Source organism: Strix aluco, chromosome 1 (genome assembly GCF_031877795.1).
Source record: "Strix aluco isolate bStrAlu1 chromosome 1, bStrAlu1.hap1, whole genome shotgun sequence".
Taxonomy (NCBI): domain Eukaryota; kingdom Metazoa; phylum Chordata; class Aves; order Strigiformes; family Strigidae; genus Strix; species Strix aluco.
In genome coordinates, this window is record NC_133931.1 from 127,702,622 (window position 1) to 127,720,268 (window position 17,647).

General features: G+C 39.5%; 1 protein-coding gene across 1 annotated transcript in view; it reads left to right on the forward strand.

The window, feature by feature from the left end:
- The window catches only part of ADAM22 (ADAM metallopeptidase domain 22), a 146,083-nt gene that overhangs the window by 113,883 nt on the left and 14,553 nt on the right, over window positions 1-17,647 (forward strand). The window contains exons 23-30 of the mRNA XM_074835062.1: window positions 159-327; window positions 1,296-1,404; window positions 2,382-2,472; window positions 3,741-3,758; window positions 6,685-6,792; window positions 9,713-9,813; window positions 10,393-10,459; window positions 15,760-15,846. Coding sequence (XP_074691163.1) covers window positions 159-327; window positions 1,296-1,404; window positions 2,382-2,472; window positions 3,741-3,758; window positions 6,685-6,792; window positions 9,713-9,813; window positions 10,393-10,459; window positions 15,760-15,846 — 750 coding nt within the window. The remainder of the gene's footprint in view (window positions 1-158; window positions 328-1,295; window positions 1,405-2,381; window positions 2,473-3,740; window positions 3,759-6,684; window positions 6,793-9,712; window positions 9,814-10,392; window positions 10,460-15,759; window positions 15,847-17,647) is intronic.

A 17,647-nucleotide genomic window follows, 5' to 3' on the forward strand; every position in this document is an offset into this window, starting at 1 on the left:
AGGGCCAGTGAGGTAAATAAGCCAAAACTTACTCTTTCCTGGTCCTGGGCATCGTATAACGCAGACAGAAGTGAAGGCAGCAGCCCAGAGCCCAGTTTCTCAAGCAGTCCCATCTAATCACAGCACAAGTCTCCAAGGTTCTCTTGGTTGTCTTGCAGTGGTGGCCATGTGAAGCTCGATGAGGAGACGGACCTGGGCTATGTGGAGAATGGGACACCATGTGGGCCAGACATGGTGTGCCTTGAGCATCGCTGCCTCCCCACCGAGGCCTTCAACTTCAGTACCTGCCCAGGCACCACGGACAGCCAGATTTGTTCAGGACACGGTGTATGTTCTTGTACTCTTTTAATCCTTTTTTCTGTTTTTGCTGAGTATCTGGCATTGTGTAGTGTACTAGCTAGACCTTTCAGGAAGCCAGCAGTGTGACTCTAGAACTCTTTATACTGGAGAAGCTTTTGAAAAGGAAAAGGGGAGGAGTCATATAAATAAACATAATGCATACCAGTCAAGGCATCTTAAACGATGAGTCACAGTAAGTACGTATTAGTTTTGCAAAAATTTTATCAATCAGTTCTTTTGCTGTCACTTCTCCTAACTTGACTGATATTTCCTCAGGCAACGTACTGGAGAATAGCAAGATCTAAGAACTAAGAAACTTGGGTCTCTGTTCTTCCAGATGCTCTTTTTAATTCCCTCTGTAATGTGTCAATAGTCAAGAAGGTTCATAGAGTTGGATTTTGTTGGCTGAGAGCTACTTTGTTCTGGACAAGAGGGCAGTGAGCTGGCTAGTGGCAGTTTCTCTGCTTGGTGCACAGCCTATGGCTTTTCTGTGGCCCTGGCGAGTCCCTTTGTCCTTCACAGTTTGAAACAGTGTCCAGGCCCCTACAGCTGAGCTGAGATCAAAGGAGTTGTTCTCTCATAATATCTTTTGTCTTTTACGCTGCATTAAAACTCCCTTTTTTATCTGAAATGAACCACTTCATTATATTTCAGAAAAACAAAATCATTGAGGTTCAGAGTCTTTCAAAGCAATTATAAATGGCTCTATTAAATACATATTACATTAGAAAGATAGTAATGTATGTAATATATTTTACATATATTTGTATATAAAGTATAATACATTTAATACACACCTAATATGTAAATTAAAAAATGTTGTATATTAAAAATGTTTTTCAGAATTTTGCAGGCAGTCAAAATCAGTGCTGTATGACTGTACCTATACTGTAGGTATTAATTATGGGAATAGATTAATTTTATGATTTTATTCTGAGCTACACTTTTGGCTGCAGGTTTGTAGCAATGAAATAAAGTGTGTCTGTGACCGATTCTGGGGAGGAGATGACTGCAGTTCTCGTATCAAAGATGATATATTTTTTGATAAAGATGCCATCAATAAAGGTATGTTATTATAATTTTTACCAATAACTGGAAAAGCTTGTATTTGAGGAAGGCTCATTAAGCAAAACTAGATCTCCTACTCTTTTGATTATCATAGAACATGATGCACCTTTAGGAGCCTCATTCCCTTCCATTCCTCCCATGGCAGAAGCACTCAGTGTCTGTGAGTGAGGTCACAGACCTGGGGCTGGCTGCGAGCAGTGCCACTCACAGGCACTCAGTACACCTCTTGGGACTGGTACCAGTGTGTCTGGTTGCACCTTGCTTGTCCTTATCATATGAGTGGCCTTATTAAGTATATTGATAGATTAGGACAAGCGAAAAGTTACTGGGACTTTTCATATCTAGATGGAAAGGCAGTGTTACTTACATGACCATTTATTTGTATAGTCAATTTTTTATTACATGGCCAGTAAGCAGGATGTTGGCACACAAATTCCAGGCTTTTACATTTTTTAAGTGAAAGTTTTTATTCAACTTTAAGCTTGCATACAAAGGAAAGATACATTGTGGAAAAACGAGGGTGTAAATGTTTTTCATTATAAATCCTTGTGGGGGGACAATTTTACCGTCTTCCAGAATGTCTCTTTTGGTTAATTTATTCAGCTATGGAAGGGATTTGAGCGAAAACAAACAAAAAAAGTCACTTTTATTCCAGTGTAAGCATGTATTTTCCAGGCAGGTTATAAGGATGTAAGCTACAGCAGTTTAATATTGCTAACATTATATTGGCATAGCTGGCACAACTTTCCCATGTAGCAAGTGTTCCGTTAAGAGAAATAGACACAGAGGTCAAAGCTAGATTTACAAGTGATTTTTTTATGTCCATGCTACACTTCAAGATCATATCACTGGTTACAATTAATCAGGCTAGTGCAAGTTGTCCAAGCAGGTTTTTGAAAGACAGTGCATTTACTGTTTTTGTATATTTTTCTCCTAAAACCCTGTATATTTCTTCCCCTTTCTTGTGTTTCCAGGTGTTGTTAGCACAAATATAATAATAGGGGCTATTGCTGGCACCATTTTAGTGTTGGCTCTCGTTTTAGGAATAACTGGTTGGGGTTACAAGTAAGTAAATTGTGTTCTTCTTAATACAGTTAAAAATATGTTTATTTCATCTGATAGCTGATTATGTTATGAAAAGAACAATTCAAACATAATATAAAAAATCAAAATCCGATTATATTTATACAGTGACATTTTTATAGTGTTAGCATTTTTCAAGCAGTTCTTACATGTGTATATGGTTTTGGAGAGCTTGATCCAGGTTTGAAATTTATTTCTTACTTAGCTATTTCTTTTCTTTTTTTGTAGATGATGAGATTATGATTTTACTGTATCTGACAAAGGAAATACAAGAGTACAGTCTGATTCAATTATAAATCTCTCCTAATGATGAAATAAATTTAGCAAGATTAGCCTTCAGTCAGTCAGTAAAGCATTTAACCATAGGCTTCCTTAAACAGATGTTTATATTCAGTCAGCTTAACCTGAAATTAATTCAGGCATGTTTTTCAGTAAGAGAGAGAGATCTGTAATTTGCAAATAAGGTGCAAGTTCTCTCCTGGTGTAGATCTGTGAGTGTTCTGCTTGCTGAGAGGCAAAATAGATTATTTTAGCCTGACCTTTTTCAGTTTTCCTCCTTCCATGAATTTCTTCTAAAAAACAGAGGTGTTTAATTTTTTTGCATGTATTAAAAAAAAGATTCGAGGTACTTGCTTTGTCACCTGTGTTTGGGTGAGAGTGGCTCCTGAAGTCCTTCCTCCACAGGTCCTTGGGGTGCTTGGAGGGCAGGTTCAGCTGTAGGCAGTGCTGTAGCTGGGACACAGCCCCAGCAGTTTGACGTAACAAACCAGCACATCCCCTGCTGGTTTGTTACACTGAGGTAGGTTGAGGCAGCTCAGAAACATGTAAGAAAGGAAGCACTTGGAAAAAAGTGTGAAGATTAGATAGTAAAAAGGTAGGTTATGCTGTCTTGGTACATCACTCTCAGCTTCCGGCAGTGTGAAAATCTGGACTTACTATTTTGAATACAACTCAAAAAATTAAAGATTGCACCTTTCACTAGCAGCTTTAGAGTGACTAGACTTAAACTCATCATGAACTGCCTCCAACTCATCAGCATTGACTTTAGCCATCAACATGAATATATTTTCCTTGTTTATTCTGATTTAGTATGTTTTATTTTAGAAGTGTTTTCTGTAGAAATATTTTGAGCAAAAATTTCATTCTGCATATGTTACTTTTCTCTTTAAATTTTTTTTCTCTTACTGACCATGTATATTTGCATACTGATGACTCATTCTTATTTCTTTCTCTTCTCTTTGTATGGAAAGAAACTACAGAAGACAGAGGTATGTGATAAAAGTAATAGAATGTATATTAGAAAGTTCTGAAAATAGCTTTTCTTCTCTCTTGCTCATTTAGATGCTATAAAGAAAATACAGCAATCACTGTATTTTCTATAAAGAAATATAGTGATCTGAACTATATCTTCTATAAGGAAAATATAGTAATGAATTATCATATTTTAAAGAATATTTGCTTGCATATATGAAATTGATATTTATTCTATAAAGACATTGCTTGAAATTCTGATTTCACTGGACTCGGTAGCAAATATAATGTTTACTTCTGATGTAGACTGTTTTATTTAGGAAAACAGGAGAATATTTCCAGTAAGAGAGACTGAAAATCTGCTATTAGAGATGAAAGTGTTCTTGGGAGGCTGAGAATTGAATGATTAATATTAACATGATGTTCAGGAACCTTTTGAGACAAATTCATTCCTGGAGTTTCTTTGTGGTTAAAAATACAATGCATTAAAATTGCTTTGCGAATGAAGAGCCCATTCCTTCCCACCACCCTGCTCAGTTGATTTGTAGCTAAAGCACAGTACTGTCTTCAGCACAGGGTTGAGTTTTCACCCTTTCAATCTTGTGGCCAAAAACCAAACAGTTCCCCGTGACTCTGGTTTGGCTCCTGGAAGACCACCTGTCCTTTCATCAGTCATCTGCCTGGCAGACTGGTCTTCTAGAATGGAGTTGGCTCCTTACTCTCCCAGTCCTCCACAGATAAGAGGGTTTCTCAAATTCTCCTGTTTTCTGACTGTATCACCACCTCCTGATCCAAGCTGCTGCTTTGTTTGTTGCTGCTACCTGTTGTGCTTGTTCTCCATTTCCCCTGCCTGTGTAGTGCTTTCTCTGCCAGGGTCAAAATACTTGTAAAAAGCAGGAAAGCTCTGCCAAGTGCTGATTGTGTACTACAAGGTCGGATAGGTGGCAGGAACGGTAACAGGAAAAAGGCAAAGCTATTGAAGTAAAGCCTTATGGAGAGGTTGGTGGGTAGTAAATGTCACCTGGCGCAAGGAGGGCAGAATTTCAAGGTTTGGTGCTGCTCAGTGGCACGTGATGTAGCTACAAGCAGACTAACATGGCCATTGAGTCACTTTACTGAGGATGTTTCAGTGTTGGCTGAGGACAGAGCAGCCAGAACCTTGATGTACAGAGACTGCCCCATACATGTTCACGTTGGAATATTAGCGAATCTAACTTTTTCAGATTCCCTCATGTCCAAAAATGAATAGATGGACAGAGCGCTGTGAGTATGCAGTCAGTCTGCAGCTGTGTCTGAGGGCATGGGCAGAGCGGAAACTAGCATAAGCTGAGGCTTTTGAAGGTGATGGAAATACTTAGTAACTACATCTCCTTCATGCAGAAAATGAAGTTCTGTAGGCTGACTTCTAAATAGAATAATTTTAGATATGTACAAGGAGTACTCCATAAATGGAAAAAGCAGACATCCACCAGAGTGTTCAGAGTGTTTTTTTAGAATTGTTTACAATTAGGCCTTAAATAAACATGAAAACAAGCCGTTGAGGTATTTTTGAGCATTACATAAGGAGCGATATTTGGTAGTACTAAGCAACTGAAATGAGTAGACTGAAAATAATAAAAAGAGCAAATTAGCAAGGATTCTGCCAGCTGGAATAGTGCAACTTAAAGGGCACAGCTACGTGGGAGAAATAATTTCTGATGGGGTAGTGAGAGGACAGTTTGCTGGAGGAACCCTGTGGAGCAGAGCTGCCCATGCTGAGTCAACTCTGAACACGCTGATGTACCACCTGAGGAATGGGACAAGAACCGAGACTCAAGAAGTGTTAGAAGAAATAGTGGGGAAGTATTGCATTACACTAATGATTTATGTGCCATGTAATTATATATTTTAAATACTTCAGGAGCATTAGAAATTCAGATATGGAATTAAGAGAGCCCAGATGAAGTCTGTAGTTGGACACAATTTGTGAATCTGATTTCTGATAAATGCTCATCTTAATAGGGGCAGACTGAGGCAAAAAGGCCTTGGAAAGTGTAAGGCTGAATGGATAACTAAACTGCTGGTACTACGATATAGTCAACTTTCAAAGTAGCTACTTGTACTAGGGAGGATTTTTCAACTTAGTGGAACTGTAACTGGAATATTTGCATGGCAGTTTTTCTGCTGGCAATGAATTCACCATCTGTAAAAAAGTTGCCTAACTTGATTAGGACTTTCTAATGCATAGATAGTTTTATGCACCAAAACTGAGCTTCTAGTACCGGAAAAGGATAAACTATTGTCAGGCGTGTGTGGCACTATTTTTATGTGTCTTGGCAGATTGAGTCTGTTGTGGTAATCGGGAGTAGCTGAGAACCTCTGACTGGCGTTAGGTCCCCTGCACAAGAGAGCAGTTAATAAACTGGAGGGTTTTCTCCTCCTGAGGTTTAAACAACTCAACAGGTTGCTATTCTTGAATTCAATAATGATCACAAAAATTAAGAGAAAAGCATCTATCTCAGAAGGAAAAAAGCATTCAGTTTCCTGAACTCCTTTTTGATCCAGGCATGTGTTTCAGCTCAGGCTGCAGTATTTGTACTGCACCTGGGGATGCTTTTGACAACCAGAGCGATGAGTCATTTGAAATACCTGAACTTGGTTATCCAATGTGTCAAGAACCACAAACAAACACTCTGAAAACTACAATCAGAGTTTATCAGTGAAATGTTCCTTGTTTTCCCCTGCTAAAACCACATAATCCTCTTTTCTGCACATATCAGAAGTATGCAGGAGTGTTCTCTCAGATGGTTGAATTATTTATTTATAGGCTTATTGTGTGTGGTTAACATTTTCCTCAAGGATTGCTAGCCTTGCCTCTTTCTTTTAAACTAATATTTGTGCATGTTTGTGTGTGTGCTGATGCCTGTCATGTTTTCTGACTCTACGATGTTTATTATACTTTAGACAAATACCCCAGGGAGATTATGTAAAAAAGCCTGGAGAGGCCGACTCTTTTTATAGCGACATGCCTCCTGGAGTCAGCACAAACTCTGCATCTAGTTCTAAGAAGAGGTCTGCTTTTCTGTCGCATTTTCAGATTTCTACCTGTTCCATCACCCATTATTCCATTAGTCAGAACATTTCATTGTTTTGCAGCAGGTTTGATTCTTTCTTCTTTCTTTGTGGAATGTTTGAAATAGCATCCTTTGTGCTTTGATTACTGATTGTTCTCACATGCCCTGAGCTACAAATGATTAGGCCAGCATAAACAAGTTTTCCATTGTAAACCAATTTTAGGTTAATCAAATTTTCATCATCTCCCTGCTTGAAAATTGTTTTCAAGTAGACTTCAATAATAATTGCTGGGTCAATAAAAAATTAACTAAAAACCCCACATGTTTTTAAATCATGGTCATGTAATCAAAGAAAAGGAACACTGTCTTGCTTCAATAATGGTTATAAACATAAACTGTTCAATATAAATGTTATTTTTATATCTGTATTTGTCAGTGTCATTAATTCACTGAGTTGACCTAGACTTCTGGATAATATTCTTGCTGTCTCACATTAAAGATGATGGTGCTTGCATATTATTCCACTCACTAGACTAGTACACTAAATGGTCACCAAGCGTTATCTTAGCAAATAATTCTACAAAGACTTCCTGTAGTTTTGTGCTTGCTATGATGAGTAACCAAGGAGGGCATTAGATTTTGCCCTTGATCAGATTTCACTAATTCTGGTATTGTTCCAGTTACTTAAAAAACCTAAAACTATTTTAAAATGGAAAGTTCATTGAAAAGCATTGAGAGTCATTTGTAATTGCTAAGGTCATTAGGTCATGATGCTCACCATCCCTCAGCAGTTACGAGATCCTTTAATTATGAAAATCTCTAGCTAGCAATTTAAAACAATTTATGAGAAGCACTATGTCGTAGGAGGGATAGACAATCCTGAACTGCTTCATAAGAAAACTGCAGTTCTCAGTTCTCGTCTTGCTGAGCAGTCTATATAACTATGCAGTTGATGAAGCCATTTTCTTTGTTGTTATTTCAAAGAAAGTAAAGAGAAATGTATGGAAGGGATACATTTGCAGTGACATTTGCTATTTGGATATAGCAGCTAGATCTTATATGCAACTTCATTTAGTCTGTTCTAATGAATATTTTATTTGGAAGACTGTAGTATTGATTAATTGATGATTTCTAATTTTTAAATTCAGCTTTGTAGATGTGTGAGTGGATCAATTTTTTTTTCAGGAAGCACTGTTTGTGCTGGAGAATCTTTACTCATTTGGATAAAATTTTGAAATATGTCTTGGGAAAGCAAGTTTTCATAGCTTTGTGTAAGCAGGTTCAAATACCAGTTAAGAAAGAAGGTTTTTTAAATGAATGTCATTTAATGCGTTTCTTCTTTCATTCAGTATCTGTGTTTCTTTTCATACTTCATTTCTTTCATGTGCCTCTGTTTATTATTTGTTCCAAAAAGCGAATGGTTTCTAAGGTCTGTCTGTACTAGAGAGTTTTGTTGTTCCCCACCACCAGTTCAGGTATGTTGTGCCACTGTCAAGTCTGGAAAAGTAAGTCTGACAAATATTCCATTAACATTGTGGTGGAGCTGACATAGTCCTTCCATTTGAATACTCAGAGTGCCATTTCCTACCTTCCAAGCTGGTTTTGATTTGCTCTGTGTGCAGGTACTGATGGCATCTCTTGGCCGATGTTGGAGTGACTGGGCCATTAGCTGCCTGGGCTTCTCCATTCTGGAAAGCACTATGAAGTGTTAGCTGGTATTCAGAGGATGTTCAAGGATTGAGACATAACTTTATGATAACTCTTGCTATTATGAAATATCATATAGCAAGACATTCCTGAACCTGCAAATGGACCTTTAGGAGGAGAAAATTATTAAAAACTTTGTCAGTGGATCTGCTGGTTCTCAAACCTTTTGTGTTGTAATGAAGTTTGAATTAATGAAACCCTGGGCTTACTTCAGTGTGGCTGTGATTAGCCTGGTCTTCTGGAAACTGAAGAGCATCTCTCAGATGCCTGCCCTCCAAGGAAAGCAGAGACTGAAAAATGCAAGATTATCCAGACATAGAAACTACAGAAATAGTTCCTTTAAGCAAAACTTCTTTGTAATAAATAAGCCATCTATTATGACCAGTTTTCAACTTCCTCTTGATTTCTTGTCTTTTGGAAAAAGTTGCAGATCTCATGGCAAACAGCTGAGCAGCAGCTCTAGTTCAACAGGAGGGAGCCTGTTGCAAAACCCTGTGTGTTGGGCATAATCACACATATCTCTGGCTCTTAGAGGGAATACAAGAGAAAGAAAAAAATTCACTTTGCACCAAGCACCTAGATATAAAGACTGCTTTTGGCTTTGAGTTTAGCATCAGAAGTATATACTGCAGTGACTGGCTGACAAAATATAATAAAAATTCAAAATTAGCAAAAATGAGGCAGAGTTACCCCTCCACTGGAGCTACCAGCTGTGGGTGGGAGGATGCTCATCATGGACTCCTGGGTCCTTGAGACTGGTAGCAGCGGGGTGAGAGAAGCAGTCCAGGCTTTCCTGCAGCAGCACAAGGAGGGAGTGGGCAGCCTGCAGGTGGGATGTGCTTGACTGTGAGATTAAAAAACCTTGAGCTGAGCACAGTTGGAAGAGCATCTTCCAGATAAGAACTGAGGCAGAGCTGCAAATCCAAACGAAAGCTGGTGTGCGCTGGTGTTTGTGCTTTCCACAGCAGACATGCAAGAAAGGAGTGCGGAAGCCTGGCTCTTGAACGTGGGCACACCAAACTGCTGCAGGGACAGCTGTGAAGCATAACTGCAGGGTTTAACCAGAAATCCTGGATGCTCTGCTAGTGCAGACAGACCTTAGGCTATGTTATGTCACCGGCCTCGGGAGTGTGACTCAATAAACAGCTGAGCTAACATTGATGTGAGACAATACCCTTAACAATAACCGCATCTGAGCCCTCCTATTCCAGGTCAAATGGATTATCTCATTCCTGGAGTGAAAGGATCCCAGACACAAAACATATTTCAGACATTTGTGAAAATGGGAGGCCTAGGAGTAATTCTTGGCAAGGTAAGTGTGAACCTCTGTGCTGGCCACAGTGGAACCAGACTCTGGGCCATTGCTGCTCTGCTGAAAGTTTAGCTGATCTTAGGACAACAGCAGGACTCCTTAAAATTGTGCTAGTTGTTATTAACCTGGAATGGGGATTTAGCAGCACCTACACAAATACCTTTTTTGCACAATGCTTTGTCACATAGAAATGACATTTTATTTCTCCTATTCCTCCAGTGTGAGCTAACATAAAAAAAAAAGGAAGAAGTCTATCCAATCTTGCCAGCTTCTGTGATTTTATCAGGCAGTGTTTAGTATTTTTCTTGAAGTGTAGTGATTTTCTCAAATGAAAGGTGAAATTAAGGAGTTTTTTGCTCTGCACAGTTGCAGCAAAAAGTAGAGAAAGATCACCTAAGTGCCAAGTTTAGCTGATCTGAGGTAAATCAACAGGGTCTGAGCTGTGACTTTTAAATGTTTAACGCTAATGAGGTAACGACTCTTTTGCTGGGGATACAAAAAGAATATACAGTTTGGCATGGGGCGCAGGTGAGTTTCAAGTTGTTTTACCATCTGTCTTTATCCTTTGATTTCTTTCAGGTAATATAGGAGGAAACAGAAAGAAAGTCAGAGGCAAAAGATTTAGGCCACGGTCTAATTCAACTGAGTAAGTCTGAACTTATAAAAGCAAAGCCAGAAAGTACAGTTTTCATATTTGTGTCTTGTAGATGGAGATTAAGAGTACTGAAAAGTAGACAGCTGCATTTTTGCTCTGTGGCCCATTCTGATTGCTGACTGATAATCTGGTAAATGGTTTGGCTAATGTATTTCAACCTCTTTTTATGTATTCTTTAAAAATTAACTATCAATTTTCTTTTTTAGGTAGGCTTCCTCACAGTCGTTCCTATAGCAATTCCCAATGGTGGTGGCAGCCTGCACCATCACTGCAGGCTTTTGTCTACAGTAAACTGCCATTGCTGAGTGTATCCTGGTTCAATACTGAATTTTTGATAACCTGTTTCCTACCCTTGTCTTCACCTTGGGTTGGGCCATTGCAGAGTTAGAGATCTATATCTCTGAGTACCTGCCTGGAGGGTTTAGGAGAGGTATCTGTCTGCTTTGAGAGTACCCTGAAGTTTATTGTTGTAAGCCTGAAACAGCCAGTCTTGAGTAAGCCCTGCAATAAATGGGTAATGAGAGTTCTTACCAAGCAACTGATCCCTAGACCTTTTCAGTATGGTTTAGAGTTGCTTTCTTATTGATTTATTGGTTACATTTACTGAAGAGCCCATGTGTGCAGTGCTCCCCATAGGGAAAGAGCCTTTCTTACGTACTTCAGCCTGCCGGTTCAGGCTCCTTTCATGGATGAATGGTGAATGGCTGGAAACATGATCTCTGTCAAGCACTGGCCTGCTCTTACAGCACTTACGCCACATGGGAGTGGCCCCTCTTTGACCATGGTGGCAATGACAGTGCCCTTTCCCCCTATCAGTAGTACTAACTTTGCACCTCTATGGGCAAATGGTCTTGATACCAACCCTGCTGGAAACTAATGCTAACTCCTCTCTGGGCCCTGCTTTCTTCAGTTTGGGGATTTTGAGTTTGTTCTGAAAGTTTTCTTCCACCTGCAGTGCACTGTCTTGAGGTGAGTAGGCTCAGAAAAGTTGGTAGAGAATACCCTCTGTTACAAGTTACAGAAATAATAGTTTGATGCACACTGCAATTATAACATTGCATGGTCAAAATGGCAACATGGAACCAGAAATTTTAGCCTTAGATCCCTTGGAGGAGTTTATCTGTCAAGTGCCCCTGTGCTCTTGGTCTTTGTGCCGATAAACTCTTACTGAAAAGTTTTTTGCTCATTTTCTTTTCTCCTTGCATGAGACAGTTTGATAAAAGCAAAATTAGTCTGACCAAACCGCCAAGGATACAAATGAGTTTGCACATTCTTCTTTAGAAACTTGTCCTGTGCTTTCCTTAATTTTCCAATTGTATTTCTTAAACAAAATTTGTTAAAAAATAAAAGTTTAAATTTATGATACCTTTATTCTGTCATTCAGCAGAGGTATACACTGGGGCTGAATTGGTCCATAAAGAACGAAACCAGGTCAGCTCTTTTTAGCCTAGAGTGAATGTAACTGCATGGGAGGAGTGTTCTTTTCAGTAAAAGCAAAAAACCGCAATGGGCATATTTTTTTCCCTGTGCTGCTCAGTTGGTATATTATACATCTGCTCTGAGGACTTTGGAGCACTAAATAAGTGGGTAGACAGAGTGTGAGTTGGAAATCTTTTTTCCTGTGATTTTCTTTTTTTCTGTTTTAAAGGTTTCCTCTGAATTTCCACCTAATTCTCTGCTTTCTTCCTTGCTGCTTGTTATGGTCTCTCAACTCAGCAGCAGCCCTGGTGTTAGAGGGAGGAGGCTTGTACTTCCCAAGGGCTGTGCAGCAATCTGTTAGGGTTGAAGCGCAGTGTGTGTGTTCCTGGGAGAGACCTGCCAGGCAGGAAAATGCTTTCTCCTGATGGGTTCTATCCTGGACTGCATGGGGCCACACGGCTTGTCCGAGTCTCCTTGGCAAGCCTTACACCCTTGGAAAGAGAGCTCCCACTGAGTGATCCACGTGCTGTGTCAGTTTGGTGGGGAACAGAGAGAATTGCCAAGGGCGCACAATGCTTCTGGTTAGAGAGGTAACTTACTTTGCAAGCAGAGAAAATTGACTGAGAATGATCTAACCATGGCCAGCATTTACTCATTTAGGAAAACAAAAAGCAATGCCAACTGTTTTGAGGATGCCTCAGAATACATGGGGGCTTTTCCCAGACATTTACCTTACCTTCTCTGGGAAATACAGGAGAATATTGAAAACTGTATTGAAATGGTGGACGACATTTGGAAAGTCCATCTGTGTGGCCCCTGAGAATCCAATGAAGAATACTTGTTGAGATGGAAGAAAAAGGGTAACACTGTTGGTCTTCTGTTAGTAGTAGAGACAGCGTAGTTAACCACTAGAAGATGGGGTTCATTTGTGCCATACCTTGTGCAGAAATAAATTTTTTTTAAGCGGGTGTGCACTAGCACAGTTGCCTGCAAAAGTATTTGACTTATGCATGAGTCTGCAGTAACGGCACATATTATGCACACGGGTTTTTGTATACAGCCAAGCACCAGATAGAGACTCGTGCCATAAATCATTTAAGCAAAATTTCTTAAGCACTGAGCAAGGTTTGAGCTCTGCAGCCCTCACAAGCAGCACTGGCAGGAGGGTTGCAAGTACATTGAGCAGTTCCTGAAAAACATAACTGCTCACGCCTTTGTGCGACCCTTGTACCTAACAGATACATGAACAAAGCTTCTGCTAAGGGTATAGCTCTGTGGAGACTGCTAAAGCCCTTTTGGGACTTTTAAATAGTTTCTAGATGTTTTAAAACAAAATTTGTGTTCTTTGCTAAAGGCACATGGTTCAGTTCACACAGAAGGAATGCCAGCAGGCCAAATGTTTCTGCAGCTTTTTCAGAAACAGGGTTGATGAAATGGCCTGATAAAACAAGTTTTCTATTAAAATCAATTAGAGATATCCAGGAATGATAACGAGAGTTTTCTGAATAAGCTGACAGTTTAATTGGGAGCTTGTGTTAAAACAGGTCCCAGGAAACATGTGTTTTGCCAAACAGCGATTCTGACCTTTGTTAATTTGCACTGCTTTTCCGATAAGCGATTGTCTTCCTCGTTGTTATAACTGATACAAACATCTTTGGCTTAGACTTTCTATTATATATTGTCTTTTTGCAGCAGGGTAACCCATGCATCTGAGCCTGGGCTTTCTCTCGCCCACCAAATCCCGGCCCAAGGCATAAGCCCAGGGGGTTCTGACCACCCCCAAACAGGGAGTCGGGATCACAGGTCAGTCTCACCTGCCCCTGCGTTCTGGGCTGCCATTTTATGCCATGAAAAGTCCCTTCCCTCAGTATACAGTATTTCACTGTGGCAAAACACTGTGACTGCTTGGAGGTGCTCCTGCTGATTGCAGCGCTAGCTAACCTTCCTCCTTGCCAGCCTGAGGAGTATGAGTACTCTTGAGCCCAGGTCTTTTGCCTTGTTGCATGTTGCGCTACAAGCCAAATTGAGCTGTTGGTCTAGCTGTAGACTTACATGTAAAGACACCTGTGTTTTAAAGTGGAATTTCTCACTCATAGAAAATGCGGATTCTGGCCATTGCTAATGAACATATGGCCAGGAGGATCAGCCTGAGAGCTTTCTGATGGTATCATGTAGTGGTCTACAGTAACTCGAGTTTAACCTTTCTGTAACAGATGAATTGAGGTGGTGAACGACGGTCTGTAATACAACCAGACCCAGGAAACCCTGCAACACGGTTGTGCAACAACTGCATGCTTTGATACCACATTACACTGATTTCTAATACAGGAAGCCAGATTGGGAGTGTTTCATGGTTACCAAAAGATCCTTTCAAATGAAAAAAAGCAAGTTGAAAGTACTGCAGCAAGTACAAGAAAACGTGTAGTTGAACCTACAATTAAAGCTAAAGCAGAAGTTTTTTAGTTCCTGGTGATGCTGGCATCAGCCTGTTGCTTCACTTGTGGTTCATCTGTTGCTGCACTACCACTTTTGATGTTTTCTTTCTCTAAGAACCCGAGCTGGAAAGCATAAAGCACTCCTGATTCCTGATAAATAAGCAAGCTGAGGAAGCTACTTAGAAGCACTTGTGGCTGAGGGCGAGTACTTTCTGAGAGCTGTGGCTGTGCTTGTGCGGGGCGGGGAGGAGAAGTTCCAGAGCAAAAAAGGAGCAAAAGAAGTTGAAAAAGTGCTGCTGCTTTTGTTGTCAACGTGGTTTGAAATACGGTGGGGGTTGAACGACATGATCTGGCCCAACCTTTACTCATCTGAGCAATCCCTTGCGAGGCCCGTTCCCATGTGTGAGGTTGTTGGAGTCACTCTTATAAACAAGGATGGTGAGAACTGGCCCAGAAATATAAAAAATAACTTAAAGAGGAATTTTCTTTCCCTTTTTCCTTGTCTACAATTTGTTTCCTATTTCAGAGTGTGCTAGTCTCTGTTACATAAAGATGGTGATCACAAATAATTGCTAAACTGTTACCATTCTTATACAACAAGAACAGACTTTAAACTGGACCAGGCAGACTCCTGTTTCTTCATTGCCCTTTTTTCTTAACATGACAGAGGGGGAGGAATTCGCTAATCATGTTATTGGGGGGCTAAGAGAAACCAGTTACAAAAAAATTTTCTGCTTCCCTGGTAATATTACTGTCAGCTGTCTTTATTTTGTAGTTTTCATGTAACTGAGTATGCAGCTCAGGCTTTTTTCCTAAAAAGTGTGGTTTTGGTATCAAGATTGCTTCTGGTAAAATGTGAAATAACTCTGCAGCCCACCTCCATTAAAGCTTCTTGTGGTCCTACCAAATTAAATGATCATTGAAAAATGTGAAAATTGCCACTGTACCGGCAAACAGTCAAGCCTTTTCACACACTTGAGGCTGAAATTCATTCCTGTAGAAAGGGCCAAGCCCAAGTTTCTGTGCTCATTAGCTTGCAATTTATTCTAGATGGATGCAAATGTGTGTCTTCAACAAGCAAACTGCAGGATTGGAGCCAAAATGCCCCTTCATCCTTATTCCGAGATCATGAGAGGAGTTCAAACCATTAACTTAATGCTGGCCCTCTGCATAGGAGTGAATTTTACCCTTAAGACATTAAATGAATGATGTATTCCAAAGAGTTTCCAGATTAATCAAACAGCCTTGTTGTAGGTCAGATTTTCTCATGCAGTTGTACACATTGCCTAGTCCTCACCCAACTTCCATACTGATTTATTTGCCATATTCACTTGCATTTTGGGGATGAAGACATCCTTGCTAAGCTTGTGCTGTGTGTTCTCAGATTTTCTATTCTTGTTCTTCTGCTTTCTCTGTTCCTTCCATTGCTTTCTGCAGGTATTTAAACCCATGGTTCAAAAGAGAATATAATGTAGCTAAGTGGGTAGAAGATGTGAATAAAAACACTGAAGGACCATACTTTAGGTATTTTGTAAATTAATTCTATATAATTTTTAAGAGCTGTTCCAGCATATACAAATATCTTGGGACTCCTACCTTGTATAAATCAATACAAGTTACTGTAGGTGCAAAGGGCCCCTCTTCTTTTGCTGCATTTTGATGTCTGTTTTTGGCTTCATGTGCAATTTACAATTCTTTTTTCTGAATGTTTTAATGAAGCCATTGAAAAGGGTGTGTGTAGTGCATGCGTTCCCACCATCATCTGTAGCTTGTAGTAGCTTTCTCATCATTTTATGCCAAGTAGTGTTTTATGGGCATGAGACATATTTATCACTAATAAAGTAGTATTAACTTAAATAGAATGTAATTTACTGAAGCAAGTGGTTTCATAACACATTTGACTCTATCCACTGTCTTATATAGTGCATACTCAAATTTAAATGAAAAAAGAATAAAAAGTAGTGGTATTTTACCCTTAGCATACAATGCAATAATTAATATTTTGTAATTGGAAAATTAAATGTATGAGAATATACTCTGTGCTCTATTTATCAAACCACTAATGAATCTGTTACAAGTGAGTGTAGGGTTCAACCAAATACATCACTTGTTTTTGAAAGGGAAAAGTGCATATTATTTGATATGTTCCAAGTTAAAGAGAAGAAGCGTGCATGAGGTTGGCCTCCCTGTTGTGCATGAATCAGGAGACTGAGAACATTTTAGTAGATACCCAAAAGACACAATCCCACAGCCGAGACAGAAGTTTGCATCAGCTGGAAAAATCAGCTAGCATAGGAGAGAATGGAAGACAGTTTATGACAAATAGTATAAAACATGAAGTTGGTGAAGCTGTAAGTTAACATGTCAAAAAATGAAGCTAAAACAAGAATTATAGAAACACAAAGAAAAATCTTTAACCAAAACAGTGAAGGCTGGTAAGAACAAGTAAATAGAGTCTTAACAATTATTTTGCTACATTAGTAGACCTAATAATAGTATAAAAAGGCAGAAATATTCAATAAATATGTCCAGTGTGTATTTGGGAAGCAGTGATGGAGGTGTATCACAAGATGCTAATCAAACACTTCCAATAGTAGCACTGGCAGATAGTAAATAGTAGAGTGAGAATTTAGTCATTTTAGAACTAAAAATGTCACAAAGTCTTAAAAGAGCATAAAATTGTCACTTTTTTAAACCATTTGTGTTGGATTTCAAGAACCTTTAAATCACAGAGTAAGTTGCAGAAAGGCTTTCCAATGAACAAATAGGGCAAATGAGGTAAATTTAAGCCTGCCAGTCCCAATCTCGGTCCTGAACAAGAAGTAAAAATCACTGACACAAGAATCCCAGGCTTATGGGAGGATGTTGTGATTTTGCCAGCCAATGTCAGCCAGATCTTGGTGTCGGTGCTTGGACTTTCAGACAGGGTGTATTGTGAATCCAGTAGTTTTGCCATTGCTGGTTTTAGCATTGGGATACAGGGTCCAGTTCTGGTGTCCACAGTTCAACAAGCATGTTCAAGAACTGGGGAGATTTAAGCCCTGAGAAAGCTTATAAGGGACTGCAGGGCCTCAAGCCGTTCAGTTTAATGGAGCAGCTAAATGCTTACCTCATCATAAGATCCACATAGCAGCATATGGATCAAAACCTTTGTGGGAAGTCCTTTGGACTATCAGACTGAGATTCATAATAACCAAAAGTGACCGAAGGTGAAATTATGCAAAACTCACACTAGAAATGAGGTGTGTTTTTATTAGCAAACCTTTTCCAAAAAATACCCTCTGGACCTTTTGTTGTTCAGACAAGGCCATCAGTCACTCACCAT